This window comes from Martes martes (genome assembly GCF_963455335.1).
Source record: "Martes martes genome assembly, chromosome: 15".
In the NCBI taxonomy this organism is placed as follows: Eukaryota; Metazoa; Chordata; class Mammalia; order Carnivora; family Mustelidae; genus Martes; species Martes martes.
In genome coordinates, this window is record NC_137903.1 from 152,717 (window position 1) to 170,029 (window position 17,313).

At 49.5% G+C, this 17,313-nt stretch overlaps 1 protein-coding gene across 6 annotated transcripts; it reads left to right on the forward strand.

The window, feature by feature from the left end:
* The first annotated feature begins 133 nt into the window (after nt 1-133).
* Nucleotides 134-8,225, forward strand: CHTOP (chromatin target of PRMT1). Of its 6 annotated transcripts, XM_080824833.1 has the most exons (7): nt 138-408; nt 794-875; nt 2,162-2,315; nt 2,946-3,029; nt 4,887-5,073; nt 5,864-6,001; nt 7,811-8,225. In XM_080824833.1, the coding sequence occupies exons 2-7, from the start codon at nt 811-813 to the stop codon at nt 8,014-8,016; spliced, it is 834 nt and encodes a 277-aa protein (XP_080680959.1). In that variant the 5' UTR covers nt 138-408; nt 794-810; the 3' UTR covers nt 8,017-8,225. The 6 variants fall into 6 exon arrangements, with proteins under 6 accessions (XP_080680961.1, XP_080680959.1, XP_080680962.1 ...); XM_080824835.1 differs by lacking the exon at nt 2,946-3,029 and having other exon boundaries at nt 134-408; nt 4,890-5,073; XM_080824836.1 differs by lacking the exon at nt 5,864-6,001.
* Nucleotides 8,226-17,313: the final 9,088 nt, after the last annotated feature.

Sequence of the window (17,313 nt, forward strand, 5' to 3'; positions counted from 1 at the left end):
GCCTTCTCCCCAGGCTCCGCCCCAACCCCCCGCGCAGGCGTAGGACTCCTCTTCTGCCCCCACCGCGCCGTGCGCGGATCTGACGTCTGACGTAATTGCGTCGACGCCATTTTAGCCGGTCCCACTCGGCTCTGGGCGTGGCGGCCATTTTGTTTTGGGCGCCGAGCGGGAGGAGTCGGAGGCGGCGGCAGTGGTGGCAGCGACGCAAGGCAGGAAAGGGCAGGCCGCGCGAGCAGGCGGACCGGCCGACCAGACAGCCGGCCGGCAGCAGCGAGCTAACCTAGCAGCCTAGCGCTTACACCTCTGACCGACCGCCCGCCAAGTCAAGTCAGGTTCCGCCGGGCCCCGGCCCGCGCGCCGCAGCCGTGGTGGCAGCCCCGGGAGGCGCACTGGCGTCCGTTTCCTTCGGTGCGTTTCGGTGGCGCGGCGGGCCCGGGGGCGGAGCCGGCGGCGGGGCGGGGGGGGCGGGGGGGCGGGTGTCCTCCCTCCGCCCGGGGCCGGCCCGCACCCCGCCCGGGTCGGGCCTCCCCGCGGGGACGGGGCTCACGGTTGGGGGAGGGGGCGGGCGCCGAGAGGAAGCCCGCGTCGCGCTCGGTCCGGCCCGGTGGGGGGCCGCCGTGGGGGGCCTGCGGCGTCGGAGCCGCCTGCGGCGTCGGAGCCGCCTGCGAGTGTGCGCCCCGAGACGCCGGCCCGGGGGGACCTGCGGCGGCCCCCGCTGGCCGGGCCGGGTCGTGGACGCCTGGGAGGCGGGGGGTCCTTGCTCTGATGCGGCTTCTGCCTCTCGTCCCCGCAGACCCTCGGGATTTGAAGATGGCTGCTCAGTCGGCGCCGAAAGTTGTGCTAAAGAGCACCACCAAGATGTCTCTCAATGAGCGGTGAGGCAGCCAACAGCAGCTCAGCTCGTTCTAAGAAAACATTCCTTACTTGGCCCCGGGTCCGGTGCACAAACACCAGTCTTAAGCTAGATCCCAACAGAAGGCTCCAGACCTCTGTTTGGGGGCGCCTCTCGCGTGGTACACGGCGAATCGGGCGCTTGTTCCAAAACCCCTTGTCAGTAGGCGTTTGTGTTAAGCTGTCCGGAGTACGTGCCGGTGGGATGTGTTTCACGAGACTCCTCGCGGCCTCCCTCTTGTGCACGTGTTTTGCCTTGATACGGGGTGGTGCGGCCCGGCGGCGGGGTCCGCCGGCTGCGGGAGGCTTGCTGCCCAGTCCGAGGCCGGCCGCTGCGTCCGGCCTGTAAGAGGCGGGCCGCAAGCCGTGGATCTGTCCGAAGGCCCTCGAGTGCCGCTCTTGGGCCTTGTAAGAGGCACTTGCTTTGCTCCGTGGCTCTGCCTTTCCGTTCTGCTTTCAGTTCGTCTGTGTGTTCGGTTCCTCCGCAGCGGAGTGTCCTCCTCCTTTGTGCCGTTGAACTCACCTGACAGAAATAACACGAGTGTCTTCACAAGCTGTAAAGTGACTAAAATAATCCCATTTTCTCCAAAGTAATCGCTTGGCATTAGGAAAAGTAACCATTTGAAGGGAAGAAGAGGTGCTTCAAAGCGGCCTCTGTCTCTGAGCACTCGGAGTGCCTCTGACCGTCGGTCTTACTTAGTTGGTGTTAGACCGCCAAAAGCGCTTGGGTGTTTTCGCCTTTTCTGAAGCGTCTGTGCTGCTTATCTCAGGGCGTGAAGCGCCGATTCTCCATATTTGCCTGTCGCTGAGCGGAGAAACGATAAGAAAGTGAGATACACTCCTGTCATTCATGGGGGTGTACTGTCGCGTGGGCTGTGAGGCGCCCTAGTCCTTTTCTGTTTGCCCTCAGGTGCCCCCAAGGTTTTGGCTGTCTTTGTTTGTCTTTGAAACTACATTTTGTCTTTTGTTGCCATCATGTCTGCTTCTTGCGTGTGTTTCGTACCTTCCACCTCTCTCAAAAGCCGTTCCCTGAGCCCTTGTTACCACTTTTGATTGAATGTGCTGCACTTAGCTGCATTTCTGAGTTTCTGATTCTTGCAAGTTTGTGGAAGCAGAGGAGTCTTAAACCCACTTCAGCCTTGATCTAAGTGTACCACTTTACTTAAAGTTCGTGGGATCTGGAGCTCCTGGTCTAGCAAGCCATGAAAATGCCAATAAATGTTTTGTAATAAAGCTTTTGTTTAAACATCCATTCTGTTCGACCTTGAAGCTTTACTAATATGCTGAAGAACAAACAGCCGATGCCAGTGACTATTCGGGCTTCGATGCAGCAACAGCAGCAGCTAGCCAGTGCCAGAAACAGAAGACTGGCCCAGCAGATGGAGAATAGACCCTCTGTCCAGGCAGCATTAAAACTTAAGCAGGTGAGAGGACGGGCCTTAACGCTCCAGAAGCAGCTGGTGATCTCTGTCAGGCAGTCCACTGAGGCTGCCAGGACGTGAAGGATGATGGCAAGTGGCTCAGGGCAAAAGCAGAAACTTCTCTGGAGGAAAGAGAAGTTCAGAGAATTCCCAGTTTGTCAGGTACCAATAAGTAACTTTTTGTTGTCTTTCTCTTTTAGGTAGTTTGCCATCAAGTGTGATCTGTTCTATGTTATCAATGAGTATTCATCTCTTTTTTTTTTTTCCTGATCCTTTGCCCTTAAAGTAGATTCACTGGATTTTACCCCAGAGAAATTTTGGTTTCTCTTTTAGATGACCTTCAGAAAAACCCTTTACTTATTCCACGTTAAATGACTTACAAATGAGGGAAATAATTTCGTTCTTTCTCCCCTAGCACAGGAAGTCTGAACAGCCTAAGCCAAAAGATTTCTAGCGCTAAAATACAGAAGTAGTAGGGTGGCCTTCATCTCCACAGCACCTGAGCTTTGTCAGTAAGATAGAGGGAGAGCATTGAATAATTAATTTAAGAATTGGTGGGTTTTCTTTCAAACGTCCAGTAAGAAATAATCCTTATTCAGATCTGAAATAAAACCTGCTCTTTATTATTCATAGACTTTATATGCAAGTCCGGACAATGGCTGTGGAAGGATATGTCCAAGCTGTGGCTGGGCGTCTGGAGGGCGATGCCATGCAACTGTAAGGACTTGAACTGGTAGCACTGCATGGCTGTGCATAAATTCAGCAGTTAAATATAACACCCTCCCACCCCACCCTGAACTGTTGGGCTCACTGACCAAAAATAAACAAGGCCTTCTGCTTCAGCTACCTTAAGCCTTGGAGTTCCTGTATTTGTCCCTGATTCAGGAAAGCAGTAAAAAGGGCCCCACCGTTTTCCAAGAGTAGCTATTATAAATTGCTGAAGAAGTCTCTGACACATCATTCCAAAGGATCTTTCTAGAAGAAGCTTTAAATACAGGCTGGGCAGAAAGTAGCCTCTGGAGCAGAGCTGAGAGAACTTTCCGCAGTGAAGGAAATACTGTATATCTGCCCTCCAAATACGGTAGCCACTGGCCAGGTGTGACTGTTGAGCACTCAGAATGTGGCTGGTATGATTGAGGAGCTTTTTAAATTTTATTAACTTGTAATTTAAAGAGCCGCATGTGGCTTGTGGCTACCTTAGCATACAGTACAGCTCTGGAATGAAAACTAGGTGGTATAGTAACATCTTTAAGCTTACCAACTCTGTTAGAGACTACAACTGATGGCCAGAAAGGGATAGGAAGGGAGAACTTCTAAGCACCGTGCATTATCTGCTGAAGCACGGATTTAGGGAGAATATACATACTCAGGATCATCGAACAGAAGGGATTTGTAGAATGATGTCCTGACCTCCTAATTGTGTGCTGTCAGGGGAGTGATGCGACAGACTCTTAAGGTTGGTTATGCTTGGGTGCATAATGTTCAGAGCCTGTCCCTCTGATTAAAAGCAGTTTATTAGGTTATGCTAGAAAGCTAATAATAATTCACAGCTTGTGGTTGGGGGAAAAAAAAAGTCATTGGTAAGTCATTTACGGGTCAAGCCTGAGGATATACAGAATTTATTTTCACTCACCCTGACTGATGGCTTTATAGGAAAACGGATTTGCTGGGGCCTCGATTGTGTTCAAGGCTACACAGTCACCTTTTCCTTTGAAGAAATTTAGTTCACCGAGATGTGGTCTCTTTGAGGGACAGATTATTGAAAATCTCCATTAGTGGTGTGTCCTTGTTCTCAAATATGGCTCTGAGTTTTGTGAGTATAGGTTACCTGTCTTAATTCTGATGCAAGGTAGCTTTTTCTCTGGAGATCATTTGAGTATTTTGAATTAAAGTTTACAGTACTGGCTTCCTGGAGCTGTTTGCAAAGGAAGACATGGGATTAATAGTGACTTAAGAAATGTAAGGAAAGGAGGTTTGACTTTCTTGTGTTTAAATCTTAAGGTAAAAAGTGGACCGTCTGGAGATAGATACTCAGAGGAAAAATGGAACACACTGGCCTCTTTGACTGAAAAATCTTGTTTTTAACTGACAAGAATTCAAATGAACTTATATTTTAAAATATTTCCCAGAGTGTGATGAACTTCCTATGGTGTTTGAGTAAGCCTTTGAAGACAGTGGTAGTCCTTGGGCAAGTATGAATCAAGTCCTATCGTTGTCAACCTGTGGTACAAAAACAGCAGAATCCAGGATTGGAAATGTGGAGTCCTTACTAAAACTTAAGTTCCAAGGAGTGGTGTACGGCTTCTGCCAAACTAGTGAGGTAATTTGTGTTGGTGCCAATGTCACGGGACCATAATTTAGCTTTCGTAAAGGCTCTGGATCAGAATTCTTCCCTTATATGATGTCCTGAGGCAAAGGCTAGTTTCTCGTTTAGGGTCTTTGTGACATCTACGGCAGGTCGGTCTCCCTCCACACTCCAAAAGCCATCCTGTTTGCTTTTTCTCTGCACTTTGGGTTGCTGAATCCTACTGGAATGCTTTTTTGATCTCAATCCCCCAACACCTTTTCTTCCAGAAGAGCTTAAAGCAGCGCCTGGGTAAGAGTAACATCCAGGCACGGTTAGGCCGACCCATAGGGACCCTGGCCAGGGGAGCAATCGGAGGACGAGGCCTACCCATAATCCAGAGAGGCTTACCCCGAGGAGGACTACGTGGGGGACGTGCCACCAGAACCCTGCTTAGGGGCGGGATGTCGCTCCGAGGTCAGTGCTGTGTACCTGATAATTACCGGGCCTACCCCTCCCTTTTCTCTTGGGCTGCTATGGACACATTTGTTTTAACATCTTGAAGCCTGAATTTGTATTAATAATAATTAATAACTTTTGAAATCACATATTTTTAATAGTGCTGCATGTCTTTTCTCGATACCATTCCCTTTCTGATAATGTGCAATGGTGAGAGGCTATGACCTGCGTAACGACAGGTAATTCATGTCATCTCCATTCCGTCTAAACACCCTGCTGCTGCTTGAATCAAAGCACATGCAAGTTCTAGAAATAAGTCAGATCTGAGAAATATTGGCTCCCTTGGCCTGTATCTTAACTAATCATCTGTGCTAGTGAAACACACTGTTAAATTTGGAAAAGAGAGGACAGATTGACCCCTAGCTATGTGTTACATTTTGGGCACTGTTCAGCTGTTCCCTGTGTTGTTCTTGTCCCTTGTAAGAATGTATTGAGAGCAGGAATCATATCGTTTATTTTGAAATCTACCGTAATGCTAGGCACTTACTGATTATTCAGTAGATATCTATTGTGTGTACTTACTAATTAACTCCCAGCTTCTTTCAAAAATGGGTTTGTGGTCAGACTTGTTGAATTGATAGAATAAAGAGCAGTTTGATCTGTTCACACTGGGTGTACAGCTTGCCCCACCCAACCTAAAAATTAACTGAATTAACTCTCATTTAACCCTCATCGCCTTCCTTTGGTTAGAGTCTGCTTTGTCTCTCTTGGATTTACCTGCATATACATTGTATGCCTCCTCTCCAAGGTCAAAACCTGCTCCGAGGTGGACGAGCCGTAGCTCCCCGAATGGGCTTAAGAAGAGGTGGTGTTCGAGGTCGTGGAGGTCCTGGGAGAGGGGGCCTAGGGCGTGGAGCTATGGGTCGTGGCGGAATCGGTGGTAGAGGTTAGTCAGCTACCAACTTCAGAGAATAGCTCCCCCTTACTTCTCTCCCTTCAAAACTCAGAGCCGCCTTTTCTGCACAGCTTCAAGTCATAGGCAGGCTTGTTTGTTTGTCTTGTTTCGTTTTTTGAAACTGGCCTATTTTCTAAATCCACATGCTGGTAGTGCGAAAAGTCTGTCATGGGTTGTCTAAGAGCCAGTCAGGTACACGGCAGAGCCAGGTTCTTTTCCGGGTTCTTGTTAATTTAAATCGTATTGTTAAAATGACAGGATGGTCAGTTTGAGGTTTTACCTTTCTGTGTCCCTGCCCCACCACCACACACCTCGTCTTTACCTCAAAACCCCATTTTGAGTCTAAAAAAGAAGAGGGAGATGTATAGAAATGAAGCTGAGTTAAAAAGGATGATGAGATTGGAGCTGGATATTGACTTTGAAGCCAAGTTAAAGTCAAGGTAAAGTTTGCACCTACAGGGAATCAGAGATGACTTTTTTTTTTTTTTTTTTTTAAGATTTTATTTATTCGACAGAGACAGCAAGAGAGGGAACACAAGTAGGGCGAGCCGGAGAGAGACACGCAGGCTCCCCGCTGAGCGGAGAGCCCGATGTGGGGCTCTGTCCCAGCACCCTGAGCCATCCAGGCGCCCTTCTTTTTTTTTTTTTAGTCAAGGTAGAAAGCAAGGAGATACCATGTCAGTTAACTGACTGACTCTTGTTGATAATGTTACCTTTGAGGCTTAGTGATACTTGTCTTGTGACCTCATGACCCAGATGGAAAAGAATTTAATGGTGTTGCTATCATTAATCCAAATCTCGTGGGGGTTTTTCTGATTTTAGAGTTTACTGGAAAACTCTCAGCAACACCTGTGCAGGGGGTAGAAAATCTGTTCCTGTAGCCCCTGTGTATATCTGCTTTGGTCCTTTTATATTGTGTGGTAGGTCTTCGTAATTTTATGACCTCGAAGTTACCAAAGGGTAATAACTGTTAAGAGAGGAAATTTGATAGCCAAGGATTTGTTTTCTTCTCTCCCATTACTCATTGTTGGCTTAATGAGTAAAGAACAAGCTAGTTTGGGTGTCAGGATGAAATAGCACATTTCCAAATTATGTTGACCTCATTTCTGAGAGCACATCACAGGGCTGGGGGAGTCTAAAGTAGCTTTTCAGAAAGCTGCGTATGTTTTCTTAAGTGCATTAAAACTACCTCTCAGATAACCATGATTAGAAGGTGGCTGGAATCTGAGATAGAATTGGCTGGGACTCTAAATACATTGCCTGTCTTCTCACTTTGTTCCTATATCAGAGTAACTCCTCAGTCTCCCGACATGGGATCAGCTTATTAGGTTTAATAAGTTTGAGGAGAGATGAGCTAATTTTCCAGAAAGATCTTCAATAAGGCTAACTTTAAAAACTGTCTGGCCCTACACCCCTGTTTCTCTGTGCCCTTGTTACTTCCTGTCTTACTAAGTGGGGTTACCTATAATGTATTTTAATTTTGAACTTACATGGGTCTCAAACTTGAGATAATTTCTTTTTTTTTTTTAGGAGAGGTTGAGATTCTTTAGTCAGTTATTTTCTCTTTGTCAAGAGAATAAAGTCTTTAAGTAGCATTTAGAGATGAGCATGTAAACAGGGATTCATTATGTGTGCTTTCCATGTGTTGCTTTCTACCCAATGTGTTTCCTGTTTTTCCAGATTTCTCTTTGCCCTGCCCTTTCAGCCTTTCTCAGCTAGGCCCCGCTGCTCTGAGGGGCATTTGCCATAACACCCATTAAACCTACTTGTAACTGTTTCCTTTTTTTCCCCTTGGGCCAGGTCGGGGAATGATAGGTCGGGGAAGAGGGGGCTTTGGAGGTCGAGGCCGAGGCCGTGGACGAGGGAGAGGTGCCCTCACTCGCCCTGTACTGACCAAGGAGCAGCTGGACAACCAGTTGGATGCGTACATGTCGAAAACAAAAGGACACCTGGATGCCGAGTTGGATGCCTACATGGCACAAACAGATCCAGAAACTAATGATTGAAACCTGCCCGCCCTCCTGTGAGAGACTCTTGTTCAAAAGTCACCACATCTGTAAATACCCTTGAGATAACAGATGGAGAAGAAACCTGAATGATGCTGGAAGGACCTATCACGATAGGCCATGGACTTAACTTGCCACCAGTTTGTGCATTTAGTGTGTTCCTTTTACTTTTTTGATACTGTGTTGTATGAAACCCTTTTTTCCTCTGACGTGGGTTTTGTTTTGTTGTGTTTGGGGTTTTTCCCCCCATCGCTCTGACTTCTCTTTGAACATGAATGCGGCAGACTTGTGGCTAGAACACCCTCTTCTCGTCTCTGTGTCCCTGTGAAAAAAGTCCCAGAAAGAGCCCATCAGTGTTCCTTCCTGATCCTTGGTTCTGTTCTACATGACCTTTAATAGCCTCTTAGAAGTGTTTAGAAAATGTGCAGCTCAGAGATGAATTCTTCCACATTGATACATCAGTGTAGTAAATTAGGGACACTGACATAGCCACAGGGCCACATAACAGGTTACACGTGGTAACACCTGATTTGACTAAAGTCACTTCTGTGTACATTGACACCACATGACAAGTGTGCTGGGCTGGGTGTGTGCACTTCCTACCCTGAAATGAGGCCTATAAACTCTGCTCTTGGCTTTGTATCGTGTCCTAAGCTACTGTTAGGATGGCTTACACCTGCAATAGAGAGGCAATGGCCGTCTGGTTTGGCAGATGCCTCGGAGAAAGGGATAGGATGATGACAGATAACTTCCACAAGTCCAAAGATGCCGTGATGGAATGCTATTGTCCTTGTGTTTATCCCAAACCAGTCCTGGGCTTCTCCATTCATTGGCTTTGTTTGGCCCTCTTTTTACTTCCCTTTCAAGTTACAAGTTCAACCATATTCTGTCAACTGTTCAGTTTTCAGTGGAATCTTGTATTTCTGGTTCATCATAATAAGAAATTGTTCTCAAATCTAGTCAGGACTTTTTTTCTTGTTGGGCTCCTTGAAATGCTATGGTCCCTATGACAATATCATGACCTACCTCTTGTGGAATTCAAAGTCCTTAAATTCATAGGAATGTTAAAATGGGGGGGGTGCAGGTAAAGTTAGGACTTTGAGCCAGGAAGCAAAGAATTTGCCCTCTGAGTAACCCTGGCAGAAAGGTGATTAACCCATAAAAGAATGTTCTGGCCTGTTTGGCCCATAGGAAGCTCCAGCGTAATGATCTCTGGCACTATTCTGGACCCTGGCACCGGTGTCTCTCTTCCTCTGTGCTGTGGGAAAGAACCTAACCACCACCAAACCAGTTGCCAGTGAGATAACATGGTTCCCTAAACTGTTGGGAGGTGTGTGTGGCACGCTGAGAAGGAAATTTTGGTCAAGACAGCCTGGACATGAGTCCTATCTGTATGACTTGGGCTTCTTAGCCTCTGGATTGTGAGGCAAGTGGTTTAGTCCTATGGAAGAGAGAGATTGAGAAGACCAGGTAGTGGTAGAGACAGAACCATACTTTAGAAAATCCACTCGATCTGGTTTCCAAGTGTGTTCCACTCATTTCTGTTTATTAAAAATGGACTGTGAGGCTCGAGGTCTTCAGGTCAGACGGGTGTTAATACGTAATTGGAAGGGGTGGAAAGTGTTTTCATTTGGGCAAGGCCAGTTGTGAGGATAGTCCCTTAGGTAGATCCAGACTCTGGTCCACCCCCAAGACTTGTGAGGGAGGTGCTGCTCGGCAGTGGACAGGGTACCATTTGCAAACAATATCCACCGGTTACATCAGGCACTTCCCAGGACACCTTTGGGAAGGGAGGGGAACTGCGGGTTGAGTAGGTCCCTTACCCTCTTGACACAACTTTGGGTGATCCATCTCGGGGTTATTACACAGTCCTCTCCCTAGGTAGGTACCTGCCCACAAATAGGACAATTTATTTTAGAGCGAGCACAAGGCAAGGGAGGGGAGAATCCAAGCAGACCCCTCTGAGCACAGAGCCCAGTACCAGACTCCATTCCAGGACCTGAGCTGAAAGTCGGACGCTTGAACTGAGCCACCCATGTGCCCTGATGCGGTGGCTTTGAACCACTTCTCACCCCCACCCCAACCCCCTGCCCGCCTTCAGTCACTGAGATCTTCTAAGAAAAAGATTCATAGAAGGCTTTGAGGCATATGTGAGGAAAAGGGAATATGGTGAAGGGGAGGGGGTCGCAGTGCCCCACACACCTTTCTGCCCATGGTCCCCCTTCTCTTACTTGCAGGTAGCCCCACATTTGACTGTGTCAGGGTGAAAGCAAAATGTTGAGGGAGTTGGGAAATGGGAGAGCAGGGCACTGGGATGGGGACACTGAGCCTCCCTGCACCGCCCTCCGATTCATTGATGGAATTCACTTGGGAGGTTCATTTCAGGGCAGTCCTGAATGTTTCCATCCCCCGAGCCCGAGAAGAGAAGGGGGGGGGGGCTGTGCTGAGTGTGGTTTAGTTGCTCCCTCATAGGTCAGCCTCTTCGATCCCAGACTGGCCCTTCCCAGGGTGACTCCAGCCCCGGTGTCCTGCTGACTCCAGGCTCCTCTTGCCCACAGGTGGCCGTTGGGAGGACTTAGCCCGTGTCCTCTACACCCAGCTCTTGCAGTGGAGTGAGCTAAGACCGAGTTGGGGCTGCCGTTTCCAGCATCCGCGTGAACCCTCACTGTGAACCCTGGGGCGGGCGGGGCGGGGGCAGGGGAGCTCCGCTATAGCCATCCTGCCTCCCGAGGGAGTCCATTCCCAGGACCGGGCACGAGGAGCTCCAGACCAGCCTCAGCGGCCGCTCTCAGCGTCTCCTGAGTCCTATGCCGGCTTCTTCCACCTTCAGTCCCAGCTGAGTGTGCACGGTAGAGAGGGGCGTGGAGGTTGGCCCCTGGCCCCGGGTCAGCCTTTCACTCCACCACCATCTGCTGAGGGCCTGCCACGCAGACACTGACAAGGTGCGGTTTGTTAGGAGCCTTAGGGCCCCGGCTGGCTCAGAGCAGGTGACTCTTCATGTCAGGGTTGTGAGTTCAAGCCCCACTTCGGGTATAGTGTTAGGTCCGTTATTAAACGAAACGAGACTGAGACAAAGTGAAAGTTATTTAGAGCTTTATTTTATGCCAAGTATTAGAAATCAGACTGATTGGCCAGGGGAACGAGACTGAGACAAGGTGAAAGTTAGGCAAAGCTCTATTCTATGCTAAGCATTAGAAGTCAGACTGACCAGCCAGGGCCGTCTCCGAAGAGAGCGACCACCCCCAGCTTACAGGCTCAAGAATTGACTGACTGACTGGTCAGGGCCGCCTCCGAAGAGGGCGACCCCTCCCCACCTTACAGACTACCTTCTATAGAGCAAAAGTCTGGCCACACATAGGTGGCCGATGAGATCGTAGTCATGTTAGGTCACACGCAGGTGGCCAACTGAATTACAATTTACCCTATAGTAGCTGTTTGACTTAACCTATTACTCTGGTCAGAATTAGTGCTCAAGGTTGGCGCCCAAACGGCGGGGTTTACATTCTTTTGTATTTAGGGGAAAAGTTTGTGTGTTTCTTACTGATTGGATGTCTCCACCTGGTCCGACTCATCCTTGTATTCTGGGCTCTGTTATCAAGAACTGGCCAACCTGGCCTTGTATTCTGGGCTCTGTTATTAGGAACTGGCTGACCATATTTTACTGGTTTCCCAGACTTGCTTCTAAGTAAGCTCCTCTGGGGGGAGGGGGGGGAGGGTCCATTTAAGTTTTGCTGCACGAACAACAAAATGGCTTTTAACCAAGATGGAGTCGCTCTGGCTAAATAGGTCCTTACAGTAGAAATTTTTTTTTTAAGATTTATTTATTCATTTGACAGATCACAAGTAGGGAGAGAGGCAGGCAGATAGAGGTTCAGGAAGCCGGCTCCCCACTGAGCAGAGAGCCAGATGCGGGCTCGAGCCCAGGACCCTGAGATCATGACCCGAGCCGAAGGCAGAGGCTTTAACCCACTGAGCCACCCAGGCGCCCCCAGAAACAGAGTCTTAACTGGTGAGTCAGGAATTGTCTAGTCAGCACCAGTAAGGCAATCTCCATCCCCCCACACCCCCAGAGGAAGGTGAGGTCACCTGCAGGCCAAGACCCTTCCGCCTCCCCCGCCCCAAGGGAAGGTGACCTTGCCCAGAGCAGTCCTGTCCTTGACCAAGAACTCTTTGCCCCACCCTCCTCCCTACAAAACCCTTCCCCGCCGAATGGCTGCTCAGAGCTCCCCTCTCCTTGCTCAGGGGTGTTGGGTCCATGGTCAAAGGAGCGAGACGGATACAAAGCGAAGGTCAAGCAAAGCTTTATTTCGCGCCTAGCATCGAGAATCGAACTGACCGGCCAGGGCCTTCTCTTGCAAAGAGGCGACCCCTCCCCGCCTCACAGACTAACTTTTATGAAGCAAAGGCCATGTGGTCGAGCCTGGCCACACACAGGTGGCCAATTGAATTACAATTCACCCTATAGTAGCTACCTGAACTAGCCTATCACTCTGGTCAGAATTGGTGCCCAAAAGGCAGGGCCCACATTCTTGGGTGGTTAGGGAGGTGTTTTCCTGATTGGATCTCTCCACCTGGCTTGACTCATCCTTGTATTCTGGGCTGTGTTACCTCCCCCTGACCTGACACGTCCTGGTATATGGGCTCTGTTATCAGGGACTGGTCGGTCGTATTTTACTGGTTTCCCAGACTTGTTTCTAAGTAAGTTCCCCTGGGGGGGCGGGGGGCAGGGTCAATCTAAGTTTACCGCATAAACAACAAAATGGCTCACTCTGGCTAAGTAGGGCCTTACAGGTGGTATGGTTCTTGGTTCTTGCTTACTAAAGCCAATCAGACCTCCAGATTTACTCAGTTGAATTTTTGCTCTTTAACAAACTGTAAGCACATCCTCTAAAGGAATTTCATTTCTGGGAAAAGCCAGGTAGCAACCCGAGAAGGGAGAAGAGATGGGGGGAAACTAGAAAGATAGAAGGCCAGGCCTCTGCGGCCGTCTCGTGCTCTGTAGGGCTGCCAAGGCCAGGACCACCCTCAGCTTCTGGCTCCTTTGTGATAAGTGGAGTCCTGGAGTCTAAACCAGATCGAGGTCTGACCAGGGAACCCACCCGTGGGGCATGCGGGGACAGGAAGTCTCTAGAAGTACCAGTTTCGGGGGAAAAGCTGGCATCCCAGGCCTCACTGCCCGCTCTAGCCCTTTCCACACCCAGGCCAGGGCTGCTGCCTTTGGCTCCACCACTAAAGCGTTGTAGGGCTCCCCAAACCAACTTCTGACCTTCCAGAAAGGTGGGGGGGCGGGATGAGTGAATCCCTGTCCCTTACCTGGACCTGACTCTCAGGCCCCCCTTCCCAGGTACAGCAGGGCCTCTGAGAACCTTGACCGCCCCCTGCCCCACCCAGGCTCCCCATTGGGTGGGGGGGGGCACACCGAGTCTGCAGGTCAAAGGGCAGAGTGGGGCTGTGCCACCTGAACCAGGACAACTCCCTGTGGCGCCTCCTTAGGACCAGCAAGAGGGGGGTGGGTTCACCTCAGCACCGCTCAGGGGACCCAGGATAGAGGGCAGGGTTAGGCTTGTTGTTTTTTTTTAATGTATTTACTTGAGAGAGATTTGAGAGAGAGAGAGAGGCAGGGAGAGCATGAGCAGGGGGGATCCTCGGGTCCCAGGCCCCCAGGATCCTGACCTGAGCCCAAGACAGAGGAAGGCAGATGCTAACTGACTGAGCCACCCCAGTGCCCTGGAGAATGGGGCCCTTCTTATGACCTCCTGCAGCCTCTATAGAACAGTCCAGAACAGGAGGGCCACTGCTGTGTTACAGAGCGCGCGCAGGAGGGCTTTTCTTCCCTGAACACCTGGTGCCAGGATGCCTGGAATTTGATAAACATTTAAAGAGTAATTTAGCCGGCACTGACCTTCACGCTGTTACCAGATTTCAGAGTTTCTGTAAAACCTGTTAAAAAACAAAATTCAACTGAGTAAATCTGGAGATCTGATTGGCTTTATTAAGCAACCCATGAACCAAGAACCATACCCCCGAGCAAGGAGAGGGGAGCTCTGAGCAGCCATTCGGCGGGGAAGGGTTTTGTAGGGAGGAGGGTGGGGCAAAGAGTTCTTGGTCAAGGACAGGACTGCTCTGGGCAAGGTCACCTTCCCTTGAGGGGGCGGGGGAGGCGGAAGGGTCTTGGCCTGCAGGTGACCTCACCTTCCTCTGGGGGTGTGGGGGGATGGAGATTGCCTTACTGGTGCTGACTAGACAATTCCTGACTCACCAGTTAAGACTCTGTTTCTGGGGGAGGTTGGAACTGCAATTAGGTTAAGTATAAGGCCCAGGGCTTGGGGCACCTGGGTGGCTCAGTTGTTAAGCCTCTGCCTTCGGCTCGGGTCCTGATCCCGGGGTCCTGGGATCGAGACCCCGCATCGGGCTCCCTGCTCAGCGGGAAGCCTGCTTCTCCCTCTCCCTCTCCCCCTGCTTGTGTTCCCTCTCTCACTGTGTCTCTCTCCGTCAAAATAATAAAATCTTAAAAATAAAATAAAGCCCAGGTCTGGTGACTTAGCTTGACATAAGTGACCCCATCTTAAGCCCTTGGTATTCTTTTCAACAGACCGTTGCCTGGTCTCCCTTACATAGGTGTCCAAGAAACCGTGGAAAGATGGCTTCTAATGTCCCTTTCAGAAGAAAATAAAGTAAAATAATAAAATCTCTTTCGGGGCACCTGTGTGGCTCAACTGGTGGAGCAGGAGACTCTTGATCTTGAGGTGGTGAGTTCAGGCCCCATGCTGGGGTAGAGATTATGTTAAAAAATAAATAGAGGCACCTGGGTGGCTCAGTCGGTTAAGGGTCTGCCTTTGGCTCAGGTCATCCTCCCAGGGTCCTGAGACTGAGCCCCGCACTTGGCTCCCTGCTTGGCAGGGAGTCTACTTCTCTCTCTCTCTCACTTGCTCTCTTTCTCAAATAAATAAAATCTTTAAAAATAAATAAATTGGGGCGCCTGGATGGCTCAGTCGGTTAAGCGTCTGCCTTCGGCTCAAGTCATAATCCCAGGGTCCTGGGATCGAGCCCCACATTGGGCTCCCTGCTCATTGGAGAGCCTGCTTCCCCCCTCCCTCTGCCTGCTGCTCTGCCTACTTGTGATCTCTCTCTCTCTCTCTGTGTCAAATAAATAAAATCTTTAAATAAAATAAAATTAAAATTAAAATTAATTAATTAATACAACGAAGTCCCTTTCAGTATTTGTAGTCTCTGAGCAGGTTATTATGTAATCTGACGTTCCAGAGCGCAGACTAACCTGGAGGGTAGAGAGACTGCGGGCAAGATCAATCACGAGGTGTTGTAGTGCGCTCGGGAGAGATAAGAGCTAGCTGGAGATGATAGGAAGAGTGCAGAGGAAAGTATACAAACAGAGCAGTGAGTGATTTTTCTCAGAGAACCAGCCTTTGAAGTAGGGTTACCAGATAAGATACTTATACTCCAAAATTATTTGTTGTTGGAATGTCTAGATGGCTCTGTTGGTTAGGTGTCTGACTCTTTAAAAAAAAAAAAAGATTTTATTTTATTTTACTTTATTAAGATTTCACTTGACAGGGAGAGAGAGAGCACAAGCAGGGGGAGCAGCAGAGGGAGAAGAAGGCTCCCCACTGAGCAACGAACCTGACACGGGGCTCGATCCCAGGACCCCAAGATCATGACCAGAGCCAAAGGCAGTCACCCAAGTCCCCCTAAACATTTTTTTTTTAATTTACTTGAGAGAGAGGGAGCACCAGCAAGGAGGAGAGAGAGAAGCAGGCTCCCTGCTTAGGGAGCCTCATGCAGGGCTTGATCTCAGGATCCTGGGATCATGACCAGAGCTAAAGGCAGATGCTTAACTAACTGAGCCACCCAGGCATCCCAGGCGTCTGACTCTTGATATTGGCTTGGGTCATGATCTCAGGGTCGTGAGATCGAGCCCATTATCAGGACCCATGCTCAGCAGGGAGTATGGGAATCTCTCTGCTCCCCTGTCTACTCTCTCTCAAATAAATAAATAAAATCTAAAAAAAAAAAAAGAAAGAAAGAAAAAAAGAAATTGTCTATCTGAAATTCAACTTTACCTAGTATCCCAGGGGTTTTTTATTGTTCCATTTTACAAATTTTACAACCTTACTTCAAAAAGGTACCTGAAATGTGGCCAACTTGGGGGCATCTTGTCTAGACACTGAGCCACTAACCTCCTTTCCCAACCCAGACCAGCCCTTGGTCTCTCTCCCGCAGGGGTCTCACGGACTTAGCCCCTATTCCTTCCTCTTCCCCACGATCACTACTCTATCCTCCGGGCTTCGTCCTCGCTAGGCCCGCTCCAGTGACGCTGGCTCCCCCGTTGCTGACTCCCAGAATAAGCCCCAGCCTCTCAGAAGACTTTCAGCTCCAATTACTAGAGGGAAAGGTACAGAGAAATAAATAAACAATAAAAAGTGTAAAAAGTTTTAAAAGCTATCACACTTGGAGCCTTAGTTTCCTAGCTGTGGACCACCAGTCTCCCACAGTGATTTTTTTTTTTTAATTTTGGGGTGCCTGGGTGGCCCAGTGGGTTAAGCCTCTGCCTTCAGCTCGGGTCATGATCCCAGGGTCCTGGGATCGAGCCCCGCATCAGGCTCTCTGCTCAGCGGGGAGCCTGCTTCCTCCTCTCTCTGCCTGCCTCTCTGCCTACTTGTGATCTCTCTGTCAAACAAATAAATAAAATCTTTAAAAAATTTTTTTAATTTATTTATTTGACAGAGAGCATGAGAGGGAGAGTACAAGCAGGGGGAGGGGCAGAGGGAGAGAGAGAAACAGGCTCCCCGCTGAGCAGCCCCCCCCCCCCCCGCCCCGCACCATGTGCTACTTGATCCCAGGACCCCGAGATCATGACCAGAGCTGAAGGCAGTCACTTGACCAACTGAGCAACCCAGGCGCCCTCCCACAGTGATTTAAACACCTCCCCTCCTTCATTCCTGAGGATGGAGCTCAAGGCTGCACAGTCTGGTGCTCTGGGGACCCCTTTGCCCTCCAGGAGCGCTTCCACACACACCTGACCCCATGGCCGCAGGACTGTGAGCCGCCGGCGCACTCCAGAGCTGAAGACACTGTGCCTTGGGCTGAGAATTCAACAAGACGATAAACTCAGGAAAGCCATGAAAAGCCCAACAAAACTAAGGAAACTTTTTGGAGGAAAGAAAAAACGAAAATATGGAAACACATGTAGGTTTTAAATTTTGCTTTACTGCGGCAAAATACACATAAAATTTACCACTTAAACCATTTTTAACTGTGCAGTTCAGTGGCATTAAGCAA

What these genes read in the sequence shown, in the direction of transcription:
- CHTOP (XM_080824833.1), top strand. Translation starts at nt 811, where the DNA reads ATGGCTGCTCAGTCGGCGCCGAAAGTTGTGCTAAAGAGCACCACCAAG. An exon ending in AAGATGTCTCTCAATGAGCG is followed by an intron (nt 876 to 2,161) that starts GTGAGGCAGCCA and finishes TCGACCTTGAAG; the next exon opens with CTTTACTAATATGCTGAAGA. An exon ending in GGGCGGGATGTCGCTCCGAG is followed by an intron (nt 5,074 to 5,863) that starts GTCAGTGCTGTG and finishes CTCCTCTCCAAG; the next exon opens with GTCAAAACCTGCTCCGAGGT.